At 46.7% G+C, this 20,999-nt stretch overlaps 1 protein-coding gene across 3 annotated transcripts in view; it reads left to right on the top strand.

Moving 5' to 3' along the window:
- LOC126235977 (sterol O-acyltransferase 2-like) overlaps positions 1-20,999 on the top strand; it is a 263,506-nt gene that overhangs the window by 19,454 nt on the left and 223,053 nt on the right. For all 3 annotated transcript variants that reach the window (XM_049944956.1, XM_049944955.1, XM_049944954.1), the window contains exon 2: positions 5,189-5,241. In XM_049944956.1, coding sequence (XP_049800913.1) covers positions 5,189-5,241 — 53 coding nt within the window. The remainder of the gene's footprint in view (positions 1-5,188; positions 5,242-20,999) is intronic.

Genomic DNA, 20,999 nt, shown 5'->3' with positions numbered 1-20,999 from the left:
TTGGCCCAGCCTTAGCCTTCATGACAGCTTCCACTCTCGCAGGCACACGTTCAGTCAGGTGCTGGGAGGTTTCTTGGGGAATGGCAGCCCATTCTTCACGGAGTGCTGCACCTAGGAGAGGTATCGATGTCGGTCGGTGAGGCCTGGCAAGAAGTCGGCGTTCCAAAACATCCCAAAGGTGTTCTATAGTATCAGGTCAGGACTCTGTGTAGGCCAGTTCATTACAGGGGTTATTGTCATTTAACTACTTCACCACAGGCCGTGCATTATGAACAGGTGCTCGGTCGTGTTGAAAAATGCAATCGCCATCCCCGAATTGCTCTTGAACAGTGGGAAGCAAGAAGGTGCTTAAAACATCAATGTAGGCCTGTGCTGTGATAGTGCCACTCAAAACAACAGGGAGCGCAAGCCCCCTCCAGGGAAAACACGACCATACCATAACACCACCACCTCTGAATTTCACTGTTGGCACCACACACGCTGGCAGGTGACGTTCCCCGGGCATTCGCCATACCCATACCCTGCCATCGGATCCCCACATTATGTACCGTGATTCATCACTCTGCACAACGATTTTCCACTGTTCAATCGTCCATTGTTTACGCTCCTTACACCAAGCGAGGCATCGTTTGGCATTTACCGGCGTGATGTGTGGCTTATGAGCAGCCGCTCGACCATGAAATCGAAGTCTTCTCACCTCCTGCCTAACTGTCATAGTACTTGCAGTGGATCCTGACGCATTTTGGAAGTCCTGTGTGATGGTTTGGATAGATGTCTGCTGTTACACATTACGACCCTCTTCAACTGTCGGCGGTCTCTGTGAGTCAACAGGCGAGTTCGGCCTGTAAGCTTTTGTTCGTGTCCCTTCACGTTTCAGGTTCGCTATCACATGGGAAACAGTGGACCTAGGGATGTTTAGAAGTGTGGAAATCTCACCGTACAAACGTATGACACAAGTGACACCCAGTCACCTGAACACGTTCGAAGTTTGTGGGTTCCGCGGAGCGCCCCATTCTGCTCTCTCAAGATGTCTAACAACAACTGAGGTCGCTGATATGGAGTACCTGGCAGTAGGTGGCAGTACAATGCACCTAATATGAACAACGTATGTTTTTGGGGGTGTCCGGATACTTTTGATCACGTAGTGTTTCTGACGCGGCTAACTTGGCCGGCCGTGAGCGGATCTGGTCCGTTCACGTATTTTTGCACCACGGCTGCAGCAGATACTTCGGGAATTCATGGTGTTTGGCATGGTGGTGGCCATTCTGTTAGACACATTTCATTATGTTTGAGTTCAGAATATGTTCCAAGGTTCTACAACAAACACTCGTCAAGGATATTGGATGGCAATTTTGTGAATAATTTCTACAACCCTTCCTGTAGACGGATGTAACCTGTGCAGTGCCGGCTGCTGTATAAGACAATAAGAGCACTTGAAAACCCTAATTTTTGACACCTTGCAGATATATTGGTTATCTTTCTCTGAATGCTGTTAAACTAAATGTAGATGCGGTAATCTGAAACAAATATCCTGGACTGTGCTACACATTGCTCCTCTAGAGTCGGTGAAACTTGGAATCAGGGTCGCGAGCACACCTTAGCTTGTGCACTTTTTAATGAGCTTCTGCACATGCGAAACTGCATGACTACTGACTGATTTAGACGAGTCAACTCGTCAGAACTGAAGCGTGCAAAAGCTTAGAAGAACAAGCGCAAAGAATGCGGCAGACCGCTGCTTTCCAACAGTGGAAAAGGGCTGTACTGTGAGAGTTCCAGTTCCCGACTTCGACAGAGGAAGAGGAGATGCTAGGTCGATTTTGGATGTCGTCCTTCAGACAACGGCCGATGGCTTCTACTGAATCGGGACAAGAGATGGTGTGCTGAACAACTATACGCACGATGGTAAATTGTTTGTTTTTAAATAAATATGGAAGGGACTATACGATATGTTGTTGCTGCTACAACTACATTTTGTTTCAGGTCCCTGTTCAGTACTTGCTCTCTAAGAATAATCTCAGAGGAGGAAGTTCCAGCAGAGAAAACTGTTGCCCTGAGGACAGTTGAGGAGTCTCAGTCGATGGGAAGTGGCCAGGGCTTCTTGAAATGGGACTGCCGGCAAAAATGTCAGACTCTGAGCTGCTTTTGCAAAGAAAAAAAAAGTATTATGCAGTTCCAAGTGCCATGGTGCACGTCCTTGCTGCAATAAATGAATTTTACGTAATGACTATGTTTTCTAACGATTTAACGTACTCGTGTTGTTGACTAATTTCTTCTTCTGGAGTTTTACTTGAATGACTAGTTGAGGGTCCTATAAATGCATGCTGACTGAAGCCTCTCAGAGCAGAGATGAGAGGGCCAATGTCGAGTCATTAGTCCACAGAGGCCAGGGGTCCTTTTCAAAGGACTACAGGTGATAGATGCAACTTTCGAAATACGACTGTTTTGTTATTACAGCCATGGTTCATATCCCTAACCTCTGGGCAGTGAAGGTGTACATTCACTACTGTTAGTGCACTATCCCTAGTCAATGTGTGTTGTTTGGCAGAAGTGGAATCAGTAATCCACTTCCACTAAATGGGCCAGTGAAAATGCATTATCACCAGTGATGGTATACTTTCCCTGAAACTTCCATTTCCGCTAGCATAACTGTTATACAGCGAATCCTAATATTTAAAAATTTGTGAACACCCAGAATGTATACCCACGAGCAGCCACTGGACCTGTGTTTTTTTCCAAACTGTTGGGCACCCTCTTTTTTGTAGGAGTCTATGATAAATTATATTTAGAGGAGAGGCTAACTGAGCCGCAAATACAGTATAGAATCCGATAGGGATTCCATCGGGCTCTGGAACTGTGTTCAGTTTTAAGAATTTCAGCTGTTTCTCGATACTACTGACACTAATACTTATTTCACTCATCTTTCTATTGGTACGCAGATTAAATTAGAGCAATTCTCCTGGGTTTTTCTACGTAACGAAACATTTGAAAATAGAGTCAAGCATTTCAGCTTTTGCTTTGCTACCCTCAGTTTCAGTTCCTGTCTCATTAGCTGGGGACTGACACTAACTCTGGTCCCACTAACAACCTTTACGAGGTGCATTCAAGTTCTAAGGCCTCCGATTTTTTTTCTCCGGACTTGAAAGAGATAGAAACATGCGCATTGTTTTAAAATAAGGCCGTGTTCATTGTCAATACGTCCCAGAGATGGCAGCACCGTACGGCAGATGGAATTTTACCGCCAGCGGCGAGAATGAGAACTGTTTTAAATACTTAAAATGGCGACGTTTTTCTTACTTGAACAGCGTGCAATCATTCGTTTTCTGAATTTGCGTGGTGTGAAACCAATTGAAATTCATCGACAGTTGAAGGAGACATGTGGTGATGGAGTTATGGATGTGTCGAAAGTGCGTTCGTGGGTGCGACAGTTTAATGAAGGCAGAACATCGTGTGACAACAAACTGAAACAACCTCGGGCTCGCACAAGCCGGTTGACGACATGATCGAGAAAGTGGAGAGAATTGTTTTGGGGGATCGCCGAATGACTGTTGAACAGATCGCCTCCAGAGTTGGCATTTCTGTGGGTTCTGTGCACACAATCCTGCATGACGACCTGAAAATGCGAAAAGTGTCATCCAGGTGGGTGCCACGAATGCTGACGGACGACCACATGGCTGCCCGTGTGGCATGTTGCCAAGCAATGTTGACGCGCAACGACAGCATGAATGGGACTTTCTTTTCGTCGGTTGTGACAATGGATGAGACGTGGATGCCATTTTTCAATCCAGAAACAAAGCGCCAGTCAGCTCAATGGAAGCACACAGATTCACCGCCACCAAAAAAATTTCGGGTAACCGCCAGTGCTGAAAAAATGATGGTGTCCATGTTCTGGGACAGCGAGGGCGTAATCCTTACCCATTGCGTTCCAAAGGGCACTACGGTAACAGGTGCATCCTACGAAAATGTTTTGAAGAACAAATTCCTTCCTGCACTGCAACAAAAACGTCCGAGAAGGGCTGCGCGTGTGCTGTTTCATCAAGACAACGCACCCGCACATCGAGCTAACGTTACGCAACAGTTTCTTCGTGATAACAACTTTGAAGTGATTCCTCATGCTCCCTACTCACCTGACCTGGCTCTTAGTGACTTTTGGTTTTTTCCAACAATGAAAGACACTCTCCGTGGCCGCACATTCACCAGCCGTGCTGCTATTGCCTCAGCGATTTTCCAGTGGTCAAAACAGACTCCTAAAGAAGCCTTCGGCGCTGCCATGGAATCATGGCGTCAGCGTTGTGAAAAATGTGTACGTCTGCAGGGCGATTACGTCCAGAAGTAACGCCAGTTTCATCGATTTCGGGTGAGTAGTTAATTAGAAAAAAAAAACGGAGGCCTTAGAACTTGAATGCACCTCGTACATACGACCAGAATTTCTCTGGTTTTGTGAAAGGTCATTTGACAATATTCTGCTACAGTAGTCATTGACGGCTTTACGCTTTGCGCTCTTGATAGGCAAACGAATTTCATTCAGCATCTCTATATCTGTAGCCTTTTGCTTTGTTGTACACCTCTAACGCAGTATTCTGTTGCCGTAGAAGTTTCTTTATTGTGACTATATACTATGATGCTCTCTCCCATTATGAACTGTTCTTCTCGGCACATATCTATCCAGAAGATGGTCATATGATATGTGGCACCCGATGACGGAGCAATAGTTTCGAAACTAGTTGTGCTAATACGAGGTTTGGAACTTTAATAGTGGCAACCATTTATTTACAGATCGTACTAGTAACAGCTTGCACTGCACATGCTTGAGCATTGTCCTACAAAATAATGGTCAGGTCCTGCAGAAAGTGTCATCACTTCTGTCCCTAAGCTTGTCGTAGGTTGTGTTCCAAAAATGAACAGCATAGAGACAGTGATACTAAGCAACTTGCTGCAAGGATATCGTCCTTTTATTTCTTCGTTACCTATTTAGTGCTTTTAGACATTCTAGTGCGGACTATTGCAACATAATTTTCTAGTTGTCTTTAAACCCTTTTACGGTGTTCCGTGTGTGTGTGTGTGTGTGTGTGCGAGTCTCTGTGTGTGTGTGTGTGTGTGTGTGTGTGTGTGTGTGCTTGCACCTTATTTTACATACATATGACTTGTTTCAGTATCTGCTTGTTCTTAATGGTTTTCCTTCCATTTCCAGAAGATAAAAAGAAGCCGACGCCTGATGTACTCGAACTGAAGGAGCGAATACAGGTAAAGCACTACTTATTTCCGTTTTCCTCATACATCGGTGCTTCTACAGTTTTTTAGTTGGAGTCTTAGCTATAGCAACAACGTTATTTATCCGGTGAAGAGCTCTTGTAACCTTACATTATCAGTATCTTTATAGACCATCAAATCGCGTGTGACAGTCTAAACATTTGCTTCTCACCTTAACGTAAATGTGACGAGTTCAGAATAAAATAGACGTCGCTTTTAGAAATTCTCTGATTACAATTTACTAATAACCGTCATTAATGATTGTCTGCTGCACACTGTTTAGGATAAAGCATAGAAATGAAACTCTTACACTCTCAGCAGGAAACTCTGTTTTGAAAATAGCTGCTGCTGTAATAGTGGATGCAATGTAACTGTTCCGTGTGTAGTCCTGCCTAGTTAACACTTGCATGCGAACATTTGTAATCGACAAACAATAAATTATTCACCTAACGAAAATTGGAAACTTATTAATAACGAATATTGTTAGGTGTAATGCTACAAATGGAGACCTCTAGTAATTGAATCCTGATACTTAGATAATTCAGTGAAAGTTTGGATAATAATATATGCATTGAAGGTGAATTTGAATTTGCTCAGTTTGACGGTAGACGCCTCTAAAATATCTTTTTTACTGAAAAACTGAATTCCGCTCTGAGCTCCAAACCGAGGTATTCAGTACAACATGAAATTGTTTCTGTACTGTAATTCAATTCACTTACAGCCGATTTGTATTGTTAGTAACATACCATGAGAGAGTAAGTACAGACCTAAATTTAAAAAAAAGAAATCGTGGGGCGTTACTGATGCATAGGGAGGATGACAGTCTTCACTTCACGCAGAACTCGCGTCATTAACATTTTCAAGATGGTGACAGTTATTGAACTACATGAAGTAAAATCGTCATAACTTCTGAACGGATTGTGTTAGAACGATCAAACTGCACGGTTGGCAGCGGGGCATGATGGGAATTAGTATGCGCATATATGCTTTGGTTTAGCGACGAAGTCCACTTTCGTTTGGATGGCTTCGTTAATAAGCAAAACTGGCATGTTTGTGGAACTGAGAATCCGCATTTCGCAATCGAGAAGTCTTCTTCACTCTCAGCGGGTGACTGTATGGTGTGCAGTGTCCAGTCACGGAATAATTGGTGGGATATTCCTTGATGGCACGGTGACTAACGAACAATACGTTAAGGTTTTGGAAGATGATTTCATCCCCATTGTCCAAAGTGACCCCGATTTCGACAAAGTGTGGTTCATGCAAGAAGGACACCATCGAAGCAGGAGAGTGTTTGATGTCCTGATGGAGCACTTTGGCATTCTGGCTCTGGGGTACCCAGAGGCTACTGGCATGGGCCTCGATTGGTCGTCACATTCTCCGGATGTGAACACATGAGACTCCTTTTTGTGGGGATATATTAAAGGCGAAGTGTGCAGCAATAACCCTAAAACCGCTGATGAGCTGGAAACAGTCATTGAGGAAGTCATCGACAGCATCGATGTTCCGACACTTCAGTGGGTCAAGCAGAATTTCGCTATTCGTCTGCGCCACATCACCGTCAGTGATTGCAGGCATAAAAGAAGTGGTTCAAATGTCTCTGAGCACTAAGGGACTTAACATGTGAGGTCATCAGTCCACTAGAACTTAGAATTACTTCAACCTAACTAACCTAAGGACATCACACAACACCCAGTCATCACGAGGCAGGATTCGAACCTGCGACCGCAGCGGTCGCGCGGTTCCAGACTGAAGCGCCTAGAACCGCTCGGCCACAACGACCGGCGATTGCAGGCATATCGAAGATGTCCTAACCTAGATCCGAATATCTGTAGTGACGTTTACATGTTGAACAATGTGTGTGCATGCCGTATCTTGTAACCAATTTACGTTTTTTTTTCATGTAGTTCAATAACTGTAACCCTGTAAATATTTACTGATTTAGGCTGTATTGCAGCAAAAAGTCACTTCTTAAGATGAACTTACGCGTAAGTGTGTAGCATTTTTTTTCTTTTTTACACCACTCTTGCCTTGGTCTGGTCCTGACTGAATTATGATTGCCAGGTTTATGGCTCAGTAGCACATTCAGCTTTGGAACAGTTGGGCTCAGTCCATCATTGCGTAGTAAGACTAGCCACTGCGTCTTCTGGACCATTCCTGTAGAAGTCTTCTCCACCCATCCGACAATTTTTGAATACAAGTATAATCGACACCCTGACACTTGCCTCGGGTGAGATTACCAGCTGAAATGTGCCTCAAGACGCTTGAATACAAGTATAATCGACACCCTGACACTTGCCTCGGGTGAGATTACCAGCTGAAATGTTCCTCAAGACGCGCTGCCGGGAACTCCACCTTGTCTTGTCCTGGCACAGGTCCTGTCACCAGCTTTGGACGGAGCTGTGGTCTGCATAACGCAATCAGGACGTTAACGACAACATGGACTGAGGTCTGCCAAGTTACCTTTAGCAGAGTGAGTAAGTCTCCTAGGATGCTTAGCACAGATGATTTTGTAATGGATGCGAGAAGCTGTTGGCTTCGTACGAAGTGAATAAGGGTGCAAACACTTTTTATTTAGTCATCAGTCTTTGATGCGGCCCTCCACGAATTCCTCTCCTGTACCTACAACATCATCTCAGAGTCACTTGCAACATACGTCGTCAATTATTTGTTGGATGTATTCCAATCTCTGTCTTCCTCTACGGTCTTTACCCTCTACAGCTCCCTCCAGTACCATGGAAGTCATTCCCTCATGTCTTAACATATGTCCTATCAGCCTGTCCCTTCACCTTATCAGTGTTATCCATATATTCCTTTCCTCGTCATTTCTGCGGAGAACCTCCTCTTCCATACCATACCAGTCGACCTAATTTTCAACATTATTCTGTAGCACCACATCTCAAATGCTTCTATTCTCTTCTGTTCTGGTTTTCCCACGGTTCATGTCTCACTACCATGCTGTGCTCCAAATGTACATTCTCATAAGTTTCTTAATGAAAGTAGGGCATATGTTTTACACTTGTAGACTTCCCTTGGCCAGTCCGCTTTTGATGTCCTTCTTGCGCAGTTCCTCATGCGTTATTTTCCTGCCTAGGAAGCACAATTCCTTGACATCGTCTACTTCTTGATCCACAATTCTCATGCTAAGTTTGTCACTGTTTTCATTTCTGCTACTCCTCGTTATTTTTTTCTTCTATTTACACACATTCCATATTCTTTACTCATCAGACTCTTCATTACATTGAAAAGATCATGTTATTCTTCTTCTCTGTCACTGACGATAGCAATGTCAGCAGCGAATGTTATAACTGGCGTCTTTTCGCCCTGAATTTCGGTCTAACTGTAGAAAACTTAACGATTCAGTTTAAGAACACTTTACTTCCCAAAAGTTCAACCTTATTCGCACAGATGTCTTACATAGCTTGATATCTTTGCGCATAACTATAACTATACTACTGAACATTAAAATTGCTACACCACGAAGATGAGGTGCTACGGACGCGAAATTTAACCATCAGGAAGAAGATGCTGTGATATGCAAATGATTAGCTTTGCAGAGCATTCACACAAGGTTGGCGCCGGTGGCGACACCTACAACGTGCTGACATGAGGAAAGTTTCCAACCGATTTCTCATACACAAACAGCAGTTGACCGGCGTTGCCTGGTGAAACGTAGTTGTGATGCCTCGTGTAAGGACTTTGATAAAGGTCGGAATGTAGCCTATCGCGATTGCGGTTTATCGTATCACGACATTGCTGCTCGCGTTGGTCGAGATCCAATGTCTGTTAGAAGAATATGGAATCGGTGAGTTCAGGAGGGTAATACGGAACACCGTGCTGGATCCCAACGGCCTCGTATCACTAACAGTCGAGATGACAGGCATCTTATCCGCATGGCTGTAACGGATCGTGCAGCCACGTCTCGATCATTGACTCAACAGATAGGAACATTTACAAGACAACAACCATATGCACGAACAGTTCTACGACGTTTGCAGCATCATGGACTATCAGCTCGGAGACTATGGCTGCGGTTACCCTTGACGCTGCATCACAAAAATGGTTCAAATGGCTCTGAGCACTATGGGACTCAACTGCTGTGGTCATTAGTCCCCTAGAACTTAGAACTACTTAAACCTAACTAACCTAAGGACATCACACACATCCATGCCCGAGGCAGGATTCGAACCTGCGACCGTAGCAGTCGCACGGTTCCGGACTGCGCGCCTAGAACCGCGAGACCACCGCGGTCGGCGCTGCATCACAGACACGAGCGCCTGCGATGGTGTACTCAACGACGTACCTGGGTGCACGAATGGCAAAATGTCATTTTTTTCTGATGAATCCAGGTTCTGTTTACAGCATCATGATGGTCGCATCCGTGTTTGGTGACTTCGCGGTGAACGCACACTGGAAGCGTGTATTCGTTATCGCCATACTGGTGTATCACCCGGCGTGATGGTATGGGGTGCCATTGGTTACACGTTTCGGTCACCTCTTGTTCGCATTGACGGCACTTTGAACAGTGGACGTTACGTTCCAGATGTGTTACGACCCGTGGCTCTACCCTTAATTCAATCGCTGCGAAACCCTACATTTCAGCAGGATAATGCACGACCGCATATTGCAGATTCTGTACGGGCCTTTCTGGATACAGAAAATGTTCGACTGCTGCCCTGGCCAGCACATTCTTCAGGTCCCTCTGCAATTGAAAACGTCTGGTCAATGGTGGCCGAGAACTGGCTCGTCACAATACGCCAGTCACTACTCTTGATGATCTCTGGTATCGTGTTGAAGCTGCATGGGCAGCTGTACCTGTACACACCATCCAAGCTCTGTTTGACTCAATGCCCAGGCGTATCAAGGCGGTTATTACGGCCAGAGGTGGTTGTTCTGGGTACTGATTTCTCAAGATCTATGCACCCAAATTGCTTGAAAATGTAATCACATTTCAGTTCTAGTATAAAATATTTGTCCAATGAATACCCGTTTATGATCTGCATTTCTTCTTGGTGTAGCAATTTTAACGGCCAGTAGTGTAGTACACTTTACCATTTTACATGTTAATCCTTTCCAGCAACTCCCGGTTCCTGCATTCCGTCTTCCGTTACTAAAGACGAGCGCTCTGCTTGCAGTTCGCTCTGAGATTATACAGTCAAATATTTTAACGACGTCTGGAGATAATTGTGAGATCGCACTTGTTCCTTCCTACATTCTGACACAGAGTCAATATAGAATAATACTGGTTGTGATTATAAGCAATTAGCCACCATGGGAGACAATTGCGAGAGAGTGCAGTAAACGTCAAAGCCTGCGAGGGTCCTTAACCAGCTACCCCCACTCTTCCCCCTGCTAGCAGCCGATGTGGGAAGTGCCGTCAGACCATGTCGCTCGATGCGACATACGCCATACTGACTTCGTCGCTTGTTGCGCTTTTTTCTTATAACCTGCAGAATACCCTTTCAAGGGAATGGCGCACGGAAGATTTATCATAGACACGTCACTCTCGGAACGAATTCTTATAATTAAATCCAATTAATGACGCTATGGAGGTAAAAGCTTTCAGGGGATCCTAAGATCAATGACTTTGTTATTGCAAGGATTCACCGTGGCCGAGTCGCTAGACGTTGAGGGATTAACCCGGAGTAATTAGGTTTGCGTGTAGCTGTATGCTTTTTTAACAGATTCTGGGACCAACATTAACATTTGTATTCATCTCTGTCTGAAGCTACCATGGCATATTTGTTGCTTCCATATGTACACTAGCGTATTGCGAAAATATGCATTTTTAGTGACATACTGCAAGAAGGATCTCTCTAAACTGTATCATTTTTTAATACTACGTACTGTTCTGTTAAAGTGTCTGGAAAAGTACGTAAATCTGAAATGTGTGGAGACCGTGGACTTGCATTGTACAGCAGTTCCAGCTTCGCATTGGACATACGTAGGTTGACACTTTTGGCTGTTTTCCCACTACAAATGAGGAGGTAGTTTAATGGCAGAAGATGAATTAGTGACGATCACATAACCGTTAGGAAGACTAGAATTAACGCTCTGCTTACAAGAAAAGCAACTGGAGACGTTTACATTAGTGATGGCTTTGCATTACAGTAGCTGCTATATACACAGAAGAGCCAAAGTAACTGGTACAGCTGCCTAATATCGTGAAGGGCCCCCACGAGCACGCAGAAGTACAGCAACACGACGTGGGATGAACTAGACTAATGTCTGAAGCAGCCCTGGAAGGAACTGACACCATGAAGCTTGCAGGGCTGTCCATAAATCCGAAGAGTAAGAGGGGGTGGAGATCTCTTCTGGGCAGCACGTTGCAAGGCATCCAAGATATGCTCAATAATCTTCATGTCTGGGGAGTATGGTGGCCAGCGGAAGTGTTTGAACTCAGAAGAGTGTTCCTGGAGCCACTCTGTAGCAAAATGGCTCTGAGCACCATGGGACTTAACATCTTAGGTCATCAGTCCCCTAGAACTTAGAACTACTTGAACCTAACTAACCTAAGGACATCACACACATCCATGCCCGAAGCAGGATTCGAACCTGCGACCGTAGCAGTCCCACGGTTCCGGACTACAGCGCCTAGAACCGCACGGCCACCGCGGCCGGCACTCTGTAGCAATTCTGGACGTGTGGGGTGTCGCACTGCCCTGCTGGAATTTCCCAAGTCCGTCGAAATGCACGGTGGACCTGAATGGACGCAGGTGATCAGAAAGGGTGCTTACATACGTGTCACTGTCAAGGTTTCATGAATTCAGAGTCATGCTTCCCCTAAAATTCGCCACTTAATCTACCCAAGCATACCTGTTGCACTTTCGTATTGGTTATATCGACCTGTTGGATACTTTCAACAGGCCGCTGAGCTCGATCGACGTCCGCTGTCATGTTTACTTGGATTGCAACGTCTGGAGCAGTACAAGCCAGGCGTATTCTCTAACATTTACTTCACAGATGCATCACTGTAAAAAAAGGGCATGTGATTTCTGTATATTTTTTTTAGTCATCAGTCTTCTGACTGGTTTGATGCGGGCCGACACGAATTCCTCTCCTGTGCAGCTTCTTCATCTCAGAGTATAACTTGCAACCTACGTCCTCAATTATTTGCTGAATGTATTCCAGTCTATGCCTTCCTCTACAGTTTTTGCCTTCTGCAGCTCCCTCTAGTATCACGGCAGTCATTCCCTGACATCTTAATAGACATCCTGTCATCGTGTTCCTTCTCCTTATCAGTGTTTTCCACATTTTCCTTTCCTCTCCGATTCTGCACATACCCTTCTCATTCCTTACCTTATCGGTCTACCTAATTTCAACAGTCGTTTGTTGTCCGCCCCCGGTAGCTGAAGGGCAGTCTGCCGCCGGCAGTGCTGCGAGGCGGTCACGCGCCAGAGCGCTGCGGGCGAGGCGCGCACGGTGTGTTTGTGTTTACTTCGGCCGCTGTAAGTGTCGTTTTCGCTTCTAGACCACCATGGCGCACAACTATCGGAAGAAGACATTACGTTTCAACTTTTGTTCCGACTTCGCCCGACCCAAGGCCCTGGAGGTAGAACGATTTATACGCGATGAAGTTAAGATACCACCAACGGATCTCATTGGTATCCACTTGTCCATAGTTAGCAGTACCGTCTACGTCAAAATGATCAACGATGCGGCGTGCGACAAGGTGCTTCAAGAGGCAAAACGTGGACTGCGCTTCTGTCATTCCGACGGCAACGTCGGACCCGTTACCGTCGATCACGCAGGTCTCGGCACACGGACGATAAGGATCTTCGAACTGCCGTTCGAACTACCTGCAGACGTCGTCATCGAGGCGCTCCGTCCCTATGGCAACGTTCTGGAACATGTTGCCGAACGATGGGTACAATTTCAAACCTACCCCGTTTTAAACGGTGTTAGACAGGTCCGCATCGAGTTGCAGAAACACGTGCCTTCCTATCTACGTATCGGAGGCTGCCGTGCCATTCTAATGTACGACGGCCAACCTCGGACCTGTTCCGGTTGCGGGAAAGAAGGTCACCTACGGTCTGACTGCATTCAACGACGTGTCGCGCAGCTCCCGTTGTCGGAAGCGTCCGTCACACCCACGATGACCGCCCTACCGGTCACTTACGCAGCGGCTCTTGCCACGTCTACAGTTTCGTCCAGTCCGTCGCCAGGTCCTTCCGATCGGCACGTCCCACCGTCCCAGTCACCTATGGACCGACGCCTTCGAACCAGGTCGACGCTCCTCCTTGCCGTCATTCGACACTGAGGAACACGTGCGCAAACAACGCTCGCCACGTCGGCGCAAACGTCGTCGCCGTTCACCCACGGGCTCTCAAAGCGTCGCCACCCGCGACGACGACGACGACACCCAGCCAGCCGACATTTCCACGCAGAGGTCGGCGGACAACTTTCAAGATGAACAAGACGTTTCGCAGGACGGGACCACCATGGAGGTCGCCACGCACAATGTAACGATCGGTGCGCAGGTTGAGACGCCTGTCTCCCCGCCGACAACTCCAGATCTCTCTCACCACGACGCCATTCCCATGGACATTGGACAGACCCACGGCACAGGAACATGGGCCGACGACGTTGAGGAAGATACGCCCCCTCCTCCGGATGAGTTGCCTCCGCCGGACAAGGCTGCCTGTTAACATCAAAAGCGAGGCATTGCAGCTGATGGGACGGGACTTCCTGTCGGTGCCCTCCCCTTGGTGATGGTAGATGCGCGTCCACCACCACTGAAACAAACGTACCATTTTGCCACACTGAACATCAACATGATCGGCACTGCACCCAAGCTGCAACTCCTATGTGACATGCTTCGGGCCTCTGACGTCGACGTCGCCCTTCTTCAGGAAGTACGCGTTGCTACCCTACCACCAGTCTACGGCTACGACTCATACACTTCCACATGTGATCAATCAGGGCGTGGAGTGGCTTTCTACATACGCGAAGGAATCCCACTCAAGGACACGACAATCCTTCCCTGTGGAAGAGGCATGGCTGTTACCATCTTCGACACGCGCGTCATCAATATCTACGCTCCGTCTGGCTCCACGAACCGTCGGCAGCGGTCCACTTTCTTCGGACATGACGTGGCGCCCCTGTTTTCTGGACGCTATGATCGGCTTATCATGGGAGGCGATTTTAACTGTGTCCTCCATCCGCAGGACCAAGTGCCTGGTTATTCGCCATGCCCGGCGCTGCTCACCTTAATCGAAGATTTTCATCTAGTGGACGTTTGGGAGAAAATTCATGGCAATACCCCCGGTTTTACGCATTATACAGCACATTCTGCGAGCAGACTGGACCGGTTTTATGTCTCTGCCCACCTTGGCAATGAAGTCGCCCAAGCTGAACGTTGGCCCCTTGCATTTTCGGACCACTGCGCCGTCATTTGCTCCCTGGCTCTGCCACCTCAGTCAGTGTGGCGCGGCAGAGGTTACTGGAAGCTTAATACCTCCCTCCTTAATGATCCACACTGCCGACAATGTATTGCCACTACATGGGCGTCTTGCGAAAGACGCCTTCCGCAGTACACATCCACGTTCCACTGGTGGCTCAAATGTGCCAAACCTGCGATCAGAAAGGCCTTCATACAATGTGGCAAGGAAGCAGCAGCATGGCATCGAGACACCACAAATTTTCACTACGCCGTCCTCCGTGAGCTCGATGCGCTCCTTCCATCACCTGACACCCATAGGGAACGACAGCGTACTAAAGCTCGTCTCCTCTCTCTTCAACGTGCACGACTGCATGGTGTCGTGGTGCGTTCCCGACGACAAGACCTCCTCCACGACGAAACCCCATCCACAATCCATGCCGCATCCGACCATAGTCGTCGACGTCGACTTTTTGTCCCCAACATCACGACCTCCGATGGTGTTCACCACACAACACAGGCGGCAGTGGTGTCTGCCTTTGCTGAACATTATCGCCAATTTTATGGTGATGAACCGATGGCGACGCCCATTCCTGATGATCTCCGTCCTTCCCCTGATCGTACCCTCACCGTAGCGGAGTCAACGTCCATGATGTCTGCAATCACCGCAGAAGAGGTGGTAGATGCGATCAACAAAGGGGCCAAGAACAAATCACCCGGACCAGATGGTCTCCCAGTGGAGTTTTACCGGGCGTTCACCACGTTAATGCTTCCTCGCTGGACGGAAATGATTCAGGAACTCTTTACTCCGTCCTTCTCAATTCCACCTGAATTCGTCACTGGCATTCTTCTACCTGTGCCTAAACCGAAGGGAGGGTCTCATGTCTCTGCATATCGCCCCCTTACACTACTGAATGCAGACTATAAAATCTATGCACGGCTCTTAGCGGCGCGCTTACGCACCGTCTTACCTACGGTCCTTTCACCTGAGCAGACTGCACGTGGTTGTGGGGCCACCTTACAAACAGCCCTAGGAGAATGCCGTGACCTCATTGCACTGGCGTCGGTTTGTCGCCTTCGTGCAGCACTGGTATCCGTCGATTTCACGAGTGCCTTTGATCGCGTTCGACACCCATTCCTCCTCATGGTGGCGAGACGTATGGGGTTCCCATTGCTTTTTGTCGATGCCATTCGCCGGTTACTACTTCCCGCGGTCTCGATGATACAAGTCAATGGGAGGCATGTAGGACCGATTCCTATACGCCGCTCTGTGCGTCAAGGATGCCCTATGTCTACTTTATTATATGCCATTGCACTTGAGCCCCTCATCACTGGACTTACCTCTAGACTGCAGGGCCTCACTTTGCGTGACTACACCTTTCGCTGTAGGGCTTATGCGGACGATCTCCTCTTTCTCACCCGCTCCTCCACGGAACTCAATGACGCCATCCAATGGATCCACCAGTATGGACGTCTTTCTGGTAGCATTCTTAACGTCCGTAAATCGACCATGATGCACATTGGGCGCGGCCTCCCGGCTATGGTGCCGACCCCACTCCCAGTCAGTGCCACCCTTCGTTACTTGGGTATCGAATTTACGAGCTCCACACACCGCACAGTGGCCCTGGCTTACCGGCGGCTTTTGCAGTCGATTCGACACTATGTCCGCGGTCAAGTGCACCGTAACTTAAACCAACTCCAACGTGTGTCCTATGTCAACATGTATGTCGCCCCTAAACTGGTACACGTCGCCCAGATCCTCCCAATGCCGTTACTCCTTGGCCGCCGCATCCAATCAGCCTTTGGATATTTCGTGTCAGCAGGGGCACTTTTCAAAGTCCGCTACAATACCCTAACACTGCCTCCTGCAAAAGGTGGCCTCGGACTCGTCAACGTACGGGCACGATCTTCTGCACTCTTTGTCCACACTCTGTTGCGGCACTGGCAGGGGCCGGTCCCGTCCTTAACACGCAGTCTCTTAGATATCCTCCGACCAGCTTCTCTCGATCCACCGATCAATGTGGCACCTATTTCTCCATTATTGTACCACGTCGCCAATTGTTTCATAGAACTCAGCTACGTTCGGGCCGATCTTCCAGTCACACGTCCTCACCGTACAAAAGATTATTATCGTTTGTTTATGCTGTCCAACCCTTGCGACCCCATGGTGCTACAGCATCCTGACATTAACTGGCGCACGGTTTGGGGGTGTGTGCATGCACCCTTTTTACCGTCGTCTGTGTCTGCACTCTGGTATGTTTTAGTCTATGGAAAATTCCCGACTAATAGTCGACTTTATCGCATAGGACTGGCCACCTCCCCACTCTGCCCTGACTGTCAGCTCGAAGACACCGACGAGCACCGTCTTACGTGCCCCCTGAAACAAAACGTATGGCTCCTCATCCAACGAATCGTGGGCTTTTACCTCCGTACCCCGCCAACGACGGTAACCCCGGATTTCCTGTTGTTGCCCCAGACATTTCACTACCCTCTTGCTAAGCACCATACCCTAATCTGGTTTCGAGGACAGGCTTTAGAATACCTCTTTCAGAGTGGTCCGCATACAGTCCTTGACTTCTGGTACAAAGTTGTGACCGCGCATAGCACCCTCACCCGAACACCATCTTACCGACAAACTTTTGCCGGTTTTCTCCGCAGCGTCTTCCTTGACCCCCCTCAAAGTTGGGGTGTACCATGCCTACCTGTCACATGATGCAACACCCTTATCCACGTTCTCATGCATCGACCAAAAACAAAAACAAACTTAAAAAAATGGAAGAAGACAGAATATGTTATATTTTGTTGTATTTAATGTTTTTCATTTTAATATTTTTTTGTTTAACTAACGGTCATTTGTATATGTTTCAATGGTACCTTGAAGAACTCTTACATAGTGAATATATATGTACTTTTAGTTTGTTCACTAAAAATTATTAAAAAAAAGGAAAACAGGAAAAAAAATGGTCAGCGTGACGGATTGTCAATCCTCTGGGCCCGGGTTCGACTCCCGGCTGGGTCGGAAAATTTTCTCCGCCCATGGACTGGGTGTTGTGCTGTCCTCATCATAATCTTATAATCCTCATCGACTGCAGGTCGCCGAAGTGGCGTCAGACTGAAAGACCGGCACCAGGCGAACGGTCTGCCTGACGGGGGACCCTAGCCATACAATTAAATAGATAAATAAATTCGTCTGTAACACCACATCTCAAAGCTTCGATCCTCTCCTGTTCGGATTTCCATGTCCATGTTTCGCTACCATACAATGCTGTGCTCCAAACGTACATTGTGTGATAGTGGTAGAGTTTTCTTGGCCAGGAATGCCCTTTTTGCCATTTCTAGCCTGATGTTGATGTCCTACTCGCTCCGTCCGTCATTGGTTATTTTACTGCCTCGGTAGTACAATTCCTTAACTTCAACCACTTCTTGACCATCAATCTTGATGTTAAATTTTTCGCTGTTCTCATTTCTGCTACTTCTCATTACTTTCCTCTTTCTTCAATTTATTCTCAATCCATAATCTGTACTCAACAGACTATTCATTCCATTCAGGGGATGATGTAATTCCTCTTCAGTTTCACTGAGGATAGCAATTCAACAGCGAATCCTATCGTTGATATCCTTCCACGTAGAATTTTAATTCCACTCTTGAGCCTTTCTTTTATTTCCATCATTGCTTCTTCGATGTACAGATTGAACAGTAGGGTCGAAAGACTACGTCCCTGTCTTACACCTTTTTTAATCAGAGCACTTCGTTCTTGCTCGTCCACTCTTATTACTCCCTCTTGGCTCTTGTACATATTGTATATTGCCTGTCCTTCGCTCTATCTTACCCCTATTTTTCTCAGAATTTCGAACATCCTGCACCATTTTACACTGTCGAACACTTTTTCCAGGTCGACAAATCCTATGAACGTGTTTTGATTTTTCTTTAATCTTGCTTCCATTATCAACCGCAACGTCACAATTTCCTCTCTGGTGCCTTTACCTTTCGTAAAGCCAACCGATCATCATCTAACCGATCCTCAGTTTCCTTTTCCATTGTTCTGTATATTATTCATGTCAGCAGCTTGGATGCATGAACTGTTAAGCTGATTGTGCGATAATTCTCGCACTTGTCAGCTCTTGCAGTCTTCTGAATTGTGTGGATGTTATTTTTCCGAAAGTCAGATGGTATGTCGCCAGACTCATACATTCCACACACCAGCGTGAATAGCGTTTTGTTGCCACTTCACCGAGTGATTTTAGAAATTGTAATGGAATGTTATCTACCCCTTCTGCCTTATTTGATCTTAAGTCCTCTAAAGCTCTCTTAAATTCTGTTTCTAATACTGGGTCCCCTGTCTCTTCTAAATCGACTCCTGTTTCTTCTTCTGTCACATTCGACAAATCTTCCCCCTCAGAGAGGCCTTCAGTGTATTCTTTCCACCTCTTTCTCCTCTTAATGCTACCATCATTGCTTTTGATTTCACCGAAGGTTGTTTGGACTTTCCTGTATGCTAACTCTGTCCTTTCGACAACCATTTCTTTTTCGATGTCTTCATATTTATCCTGCAGCCATTTCGTCTTCCTTCCCTCCACTTCCTATTTATTTCATTCCTCGGCGACTTGTATTACAGTATTCCCGAATTTTCCTGAACATTTTTGTACTTTCTTCTTCCATCGATGAAATGACGTTTTTCTTGTGTTACTCACGGCTTCTTCGCCATTACCTTCTTTGTACTTACGTTTTTCCTTCCAACTTCTGTGACTGCCCTTTTTAGAGATGTCAATTCCTCTTCAACTGTACTGCTTTCAGAGCTATTCTTCATTGCAGTCTCTAAAGCCTTAGAGAACCTCAAGCGTATCTCGTCATTCCTTAGTACTTCTGTATCCCGCTTCTCTGCATGTTGATTCTTCCTGATTAATCTCTTAAACTTCAGCCTACTCTTTACTACTACCACATTGTGATCTCAGTCTATATCTGCTCCTGCGTCCGCCATTCAATCCACTATCTGGTTTCGGAATTTCTGTCTGACCACGATGTAATCTAACCGAAATCTTCCCGTATCTCCCGGCTTTCTCCAAATACACCCCCTTCACGTCTGATTCTTGAACAGAGTATTCTCTGTTACATTCCGAAATTTATTATAGAAGCCAATTAGTCTTTCTCCTCTCTCATTCCTTGTCCTAAGCCCATATTCCCCTGTAACCCTTTCTTCTATTCCCTCCCTACCACTGCATTCCAGTCCCCCATAACTACTAGATTTTCATCTCCCTTTACGTACTGTATTACCCTTTCAATATCCTCATACACTTCCTCTACCTCTTCATCTTCAGCTTGCGACGTCAGCATGTATACCTGAACTATCGTTGTCGTTGTTGGTTTGCCTGTAGATTCTGATAAGAACAACCCTATCACTGAGGCCGGTCGCGGTGACCGTGCGGTTCTAGGCGCTTCAGTTTGGAACCGCGGGACTGCTACGGTCGCAGGTTCGGATCCTGCCTCGGGCTGAATGTGTGTGATATCCTTAGGTTAGTTAGGTTTAAGTAGTTCTAAGTTCTAGGGGACTGATGACCTCGGAAGTTAAGTCCCATAGTGCTCAGAGCCATTTGAACCATTTCTCTTCTCAGATTTTCTGGCTTCCCTACCACATTCAAGCTTATGACATTCCACGCCCCGACTCGTAGAATGTTACCCTTTCGTTGGTTATTCAGTCTTTTTCTCATAGTCACCTACCCCTTTGCAGTCCCCTCCTGGAGATCCGAATGGGGTACTATTCCGGAATCTTTTGCCAATGGAGAGATCATGATGACATTTTTTCACTTATAGGCCACATTCTGTGGATACACGTTATGTGTCTTTAATGCAATGGTTTCCATTGCCTTCTGCATCATCATGCCGTTGATCATTGCTGACTCTTCCGACTTTAGGGGCAGTTTCCCACCCTAAGGGAAAGACAGTGCCCTGAACCTCTGTCCGCTCCTCCGCCCTCTTCGACAAGGGCGTTAGCAGAATGAGGGTGACTTCTTACGCCAGAAGTCTTAGGTCCCCAATGCTGATTATTAATAAAATATTAAGCGGTGGTGAGTTTGGAAACCGGGACTGTGGACGTTTTGATTACTAATCAAAGACTCTAGCCGTAGACCACAGGTGCATCCCCTCCTACGTATAAGAAGGGCAAAATATCGCACCCAAAAAATTGCAGACCAATGTCCCTAAGATAGGTTTGCTGCAGACTCCTTGGACGGATTCTGACTTCGAATATAATAAATTTTCTTGGGACCAAGAACCTTGTCCACGAATCATCACGGTCTTAGGACACATCGCTCGTGCGAAACTGAGAGTACCCTTTTCTCACGTGATTATCTGCCAACGGCCTTGCCGCAGTGGTAACAA

Source organism: Schistocerca nitens, chromosome 2, assembly GCF_023898315.1.
Source record: "Schistocerca nitens isolate TAMUIC-IGC-003100 chromosome 2, iqSchNite1.1, whole genome shotgun sequence".
Taxonomy (NCBI): Eukaryota; Metazoa; Arthropoda; class Insecta; order Orthoptera; family Acrididae; genus Schistocerca; species Schistocerca nitens.
Note: the sequence above shows the minus strand (reverse complement) of the source record. Positions and strands in the feature narration are given on the sequence as shown.